Source organism: Xenopus tropicalis, chromosome 2, assembly GCF_000004195.4.
Source record: "Xenopus tropicalis strain Nigerian chromosome 2, UCB_Xtro_10.0, whole genome shotgun sequence".
In the NCBI taxonomy this organism is placed as follows: Eukaryota; Metazoa; Chordata; class Amphibia; order Anura; family Pipidae; genus Xenopus; species Xenopus tropicalis.
In genome coordinates, this window is record NC_030678.2 from 43,682,950 (window position 1) to 43,688,949 (window position 6,000).

The following is a 6,000-nucleotide window of genomic DNA, read 5'->3' on the forward strand; positions in this document are numbered from 1 at the left end:
CTCTTGAAACTATGAAGCAGAATTGAGTTCTACTACATTTCTCTTAATCAGCTGGCTTCTGCTACATTGTGTGAGGTGTCAGCAATAAGTTGTACAGAGAATATAAACATCCAGAGACCGTTTTCAACAGAAATTACATTTACAAAGAGACTATAAACCCCACAAAATTGCTTAAAGGTAAGGTATTACAGAGAGAAAATCAGCCAGATGTTGTCTGGACAGGTTTGATTTCATCAGATCAAGGATTGCGTTGGCTCGTTGAGGACGTCTTCATCCCAACGACCCGTATCCCTATCGTTGTGATTTTTTGACCCTATGACCAAACAACTGGATCAGCCCAATATCGGCCACCTCAGATGAGCATATCAGGGAAATATCTTATAATGTATGGCCAGCTCAAGACTAGCTGAGAAGCACTAATTACTGGATAGGATCAATTCTAAAAGCTGCGCAGTGAAGATTCCATGTGCCTATTACAGCACTTGATGCTAAAGTAAGCATGATGTTTACCTTTCCTTGTCCTTTAATGAATGTATATTGAAAAGTTGCACAGACGTACTTTCCTTAAGCAGAACACAGTTGTTGGGAGGAGGACTGGCTTAACATATAACAAGATCATCAGGCTGCTGCAATTTATTTTTATTTCTTTAATATAGAAATGTCATTGCATTAGTGCTTTATGCCTGTTTTCTCCAGGTACAGAGCTTTCCATGAGCACTAACAGAACACAAGCAAAGAGACTTAGCAGAATTCAGTCTAAAGCAACTGGACTTTGATCATTCTTGAAAACGTGCTCAGATGAGTGTTGAAATGTTATCAAGAATGCTCAAAGTCCAGTTGCTTTAGACTTATGACTAGATGCTGTATATCATGAATGAAAATCTACGTAGAGAGATGTGTGCCACCTGCAGAGGTGGCGGAGCTCTCCTACACATTTCCACGTAAATACTGACTCTACATAAGGGAAAAGGTTACCATGAAAAATATTTTCCATATGCAATATTTTTACATTATTATTTGCATTTTGGCAGTTTCACTTGGTGCAAAGGCCCATGGCCTTAGCAACCAGGCAATTGTGTAACAAAATTTAAAAAAAGACAACAATTAACCACTTAAAATGTACAATAAAATAATTTGGATCTTGTTAAACCTTGCCCCCAGACAGCTCTATAAATTTTATGGTGACAGAATAATAAACAAAATCAAAAATACACACAAGCAAAATATACAGCAACAATAACATCAAAAAAAAGGTAGGAAAATGGTATGCCTTATCCAGAAAGCCCTGAATTATAGGCATTTTAAGCATATAATTCAAAATTTTTTAAATGATTTCCTTTATCACTTACCGCTATTCATGCCACAGTACACAGTATCCCACATAAAGTGCTACACAAACAAATATGCTCTCTCCAGTATATTCCAAACAATATGATCCTCATAACATTTTAACAAAAATTTTAAAGGTGATGTAAGCCCCCCCAAAAAAACAATATTTTTCCCTAATAAAAGAAAACATAATTCTAAGCAACTTTCACCTTCTCTGTGTGAGTGCAAGAAAACAGTGGAACTATATGTTGACAGTTGGTTATATTAACTATTAGTGTTCTACAGAACTATGGCCTGCATTTGGTTCACAGTCTAGTGACCTTGGCAGGGTTATTTTACTGTAAGTGATCTTGTTTACTATTGCTTATTTATATAGAGCCAGCATGTTTTGTATCCTTTTAAGGCTAATGGGCACATATGGGGCTAGTGGTTCCATATTTCTCTGCCTGTGCTTTGTACACAGGAGGAAAAAGCCAATTTGCTGGCATCCACTCGCTGTATATGTACAGCAACGCCATCGGCCTGCATGCAGACAAACAGAGTTAGAGTAGATATTAGCAAGAATGCATTGTTACGTGTATTTGGCCCAATATCCACTCTCTACGTCTGCACCTGACCGTATATAAGTTTGCACATAATTTCTTTGCACAACCGCCAAACTAACAGATCTGTGCAAGATTTAGCTACCAACATTCTGGGCTAAATCAGACTGATAGCCCTAAATCCAACGATCAGATTCATTAGAGCCTACGGATACCCCCTGGTCCAGGACCACATCAGTGTGCAATGGGATTTTTATGGCTAATGCCCAACAGAGAAATAAGTCATCCATGACTTAAGGAATCATTTACAAAACCTGAATATCTGTATTTTCTTTAACAATTTTTAATTTTATCTCAAACCTTATGAAATGTTTTCCACTACTCTGAGTATGAGATGCCATGACATGACACCCTTTCTCAAATAGCACACCGGATGTACACAAAGAAAGCATCCTTTGCAGCACCCGGGGATCTATTACAGTTTAAAAAAAAAAAGGTTTAGTGGCAAAATCCAATCCTCACTTTGCTGAGCTGCACAGGGGAGATTAGAAGAATGTTTTACAATAATGCAAATCTGCATGAGACGGGGAAAAGAAAACACTTTAGCACACAAGTAAAGGAAATTAATATCCATGGTTTAAATGATAGCGGGAAAGTGATGGCTTAGTATTGCATTATTAAAGAAAACAAAGTGTATGTGTGGGAAGGAGTAGAAATCACTGCAGTAATGAGTGTTCCACCAAGGCTATGAAATGCAAAGCTTACAGGTGTTCACGGCAATATGAAAACCAGATAATTCTGCAACAAATTCCTTTTCAGGTGTCCTGGGACAGGTTTAACCAGTACCACAAATACCACTGCTGCCTTAAGGAGACAAGGTGGTGGGCTGAGATGGACCATTGCAGCCAGGCGTATGCAGCCAAATAGCTTGCAGCTCAGCACAAGCAAAACAAACATGGTATCTGAAACTCGCCTTAGATGCAGGAGCTGACACACTGGATATGAACATGTCCATGCAAAAAACCTTAAAATCAAAAGCAATGTGACTACCCCAACACTGTAATGAATGGGGAGTTATTATGACACATACCATTTGATATGCTGTTTGATTTATACTGCAAATGTCACTAGTGAAAACATTCCATTGTAGCTGTACCTATCAAATTTAAAAATCTAAATCAATGGCTACTGTCAGTGTTTGTTGTGTTGGCCTTTACACATTGATGCGGTGGGCCAAATAGTCCTGCTCTGGTAAATGATAAAACACAACACAGACGTGGTTTATTTCTCAGCTCGGGGCAGAGAACATGCACCACCCCTTGTGCACTTTGGTCGCTGTGCCCTGACAGTTATTGCAGCAAACATTAAACCGGTTAATTCCTAATTAATAACTGCTCCTGTGTTTTGCGTGCATGCCAATTACATGATCTCCTGCTTTTCCTGTACAATCTCTGGATTTTATTATTTACGTTCTATATACAATTCCTGCCTGATTCTTCCATATTCCATATGGCTTTCTCCTGTACAATGGCAGTTTATATACATCCCCTGTCCACAGGCTAGTTTCTTTCAAATCTATGCCTTCTCTGTACTATCCCTTTTGGCTGCTCTGGTATATTTATGTGTATATATTGCCCGGCTGTTTATTTCATGTTCCGGTCTTCTACAGTTTTCTGATGACTGCACACAGGAATACCTGCCTTCATTGTATAAGCACTGATGGCTTGTTTATCCACATTTCCTGATTTCTCTGTATTATTCCTGCCTTCCCTGTATAACCACTGATGACTGTTTCAGACCTTTCCCAGCCGTATCTACATAATCCCCTGTGGCTGCTCCTGTATATCCCATCTGTCTGGCCTGCTCAATCCCCAATGGCTGCTCCTGTATCTTCCTTACATGCCTCTCTTCTGCCTCCCCTGTGCAGAATTCCAGTCACCCCACATGCCTTCATCTATGCTCATTACTGTATATTCCCTGGCCTTTGCCTTTGCTCATTCCTATATATTCCCTAAGCTTTCTCTATGCTCATTCCTGCATATCCCCTGGCCATTCCCTTTGCTCATTCCTGTATATATTTCCTTACCCAATGCTCATTCCTGTATATATTTCCTTACCCAATGCTCATTCCTATATATATTTCCTTACCCAATGCTCATTCCTATATATATTTCCTTACCCAATGCTCATTCCTGTATATATTTCCTTACCCAATGCTCATTCCTAAATATATTTCCTTACCCAAAGCTCATTCCTGTATATATTTCCTTACCCAATGCTCATTCCTGTATATATTTCCTTACCCAATGCTCATTCCTGTATATATTTCCTTACCCAATGCTCATTCCTGTATATATTTCCTTACCCAATGCTCATTCCTGTATATATTTCCTTACCCTTTGCTCTGGATGATATTCCCTGGCCTTACCCTATGGGCGCTGCTGTACATTCCCAGCGGCCTCACAGCCCTCAGGATAAGCCCTTTCCCCGCAAATGCAGCACTTGATCCTTCCAAGCAGCGGATCAGGACACTCGAAAGAGACCATTGAGCTAAATCCCCGGCTATAAACAACCTGACCCCGTTCGGAGCAGGAGAGCACCCATTACCCATAGGCGCCACTAGCGCATCTCCCCGGGAGCCTCTTACCTGGAGACACCGGTGACACCTTGGGGCTCTGCGGAGAAGCCTTTGCTGTCCCTTCCGCCATGTTCCAGCCTCCAGTGAATGTCTATTGGAAGCCTCAGTGGCGCTTGGCTGTCCCTCCCGTGTATATCCAGGCACCCGGGCTGCAGCTGCTGTGTCCCCTCCCACCTGTCACATCTGGCGGGGTGGGAATGAGCGCTTCGGCAGAGCCGGCCAGTACATGGGCAGTACAGAGATGGCAGAGAGGTGTTAGAGCCCGGGTAAAGGCGCCGCAGTCCCAGTGCGAGCAGTGCGGGAATGTGTGGGAGGCGCAGGAGGGCGGCCTGACTCGGCCTACAAGCAGCTTCGCCTCCCGACACCTCATTAATCCGCTTTACCTGTGATTAGCTGTGCTGTGGCTGCCGGGGAGGGGCCGGGGAGGAACCACTCAGGTTTCCCGAAACATTCTGTTTGGCGCCTGTCCCCTGAGTGTGTGCGCAGCGCTAGGCACCTGGGGTGGGCGGCTTTACCTTTAGCCGGGCATAGGGGCAATGGCAGAGGAAGCAGATTTTGTCATTAAGAATCAATTTCATTATATCTATATGATTGAGTGTGGGGGCTCAGTAGCTGCTAGTAACCGCACTCTGGGCGGGGAGGCGCCTTACATGCCTAAAATACACCTTGACCCAATTACACAGTGTGCAATGGCCATAGGAAGGCATTAGGCTGGTCATGCAATGCATTGCTGACAAAATATCCTTATATTTTACAACAGGTCTAATTCTCTAAGTCATGTCATCAGTTATAAGAGCTGCTCAGTGAATTAATGTACCCCCTGTTGTAAAATATGTGGGTGTTAGAAGCCACCTACCCTTAACTAATGTTCAGGGCTGAATTGTCAGATATGGAGATAGAAACTATACGAATTCTACCCCTATCTGACGATTTAGCTCTAAACGCAGCTTTTGCTTGGGCACCCGAGCGGTGAGACGATTGGTATCCATGGCTTTTGATCTACCATACACACGCACTAATTATACAAAACGAAAGCAGCAGGGTCGGACTGGGCCGTCGGGACACCAGGAAAAATCCCAGTGGGCCCCGGCGGCTCAGACCCAGCCCTTTCCGGCACTCCCCTTGTCCAACCACTCCTGCCCTGACGTGTTAAATTTACGTGCTTGGGGGAGTATGTCGGGGGGGGGGGCGCACGACCACCTGCAGCCCCCCTTGTGCCCCTGCCATTAATTCAAGGGTTCTCTTCTGCAGGAAATTGGATAAATAGTGGAGCACCACAAGGAGAAAAATGAAAAAACAGTCTTTATTTAGTCATGTATAAAATAAAGCATATGTACATCCAAAGGACTTCTTCTCCAGTATAAACAAACCTGAGACTTTCCATACCCTTTACCAGCTTGGTTGCCTTTTTCTGGACCCACTTGAGCACTGGAAACTGAAGAGTTTTGTGTCATCTGCAAACACTGATACATTACTTATAATACCCTCCCC

General features: G+C 42.9%; 1 protein-coding gene across 8 annotated transcripts in view; it reads right to left on the minus strand.

Moving 5' to 3' along the window:
* map7d2 (MAP7 domain containing 2) overlaps positions 1-4,931 on the minus strand; it is a 66,214-nt gene extending 61,283 nt beyond the window's left edge. For 2 of the 8 annotated variants that reach the window (XM_012957304.3, XM_012957302.3), the window contains exon 1: positions 4,519-4,930. In XM_012957304.3, coding sequence (XP_012812758.2) covers positions 4,519-4,579 — 61 coding nt within the window. In that variant the 5' untranslated portion in view covers positions 4,580-4,930. 8 annotated transcript variants of the gene reach the window in all.
* Between the last annotated feature and the right edge of the window lie 1,069 nt (positions 4,932-6,000).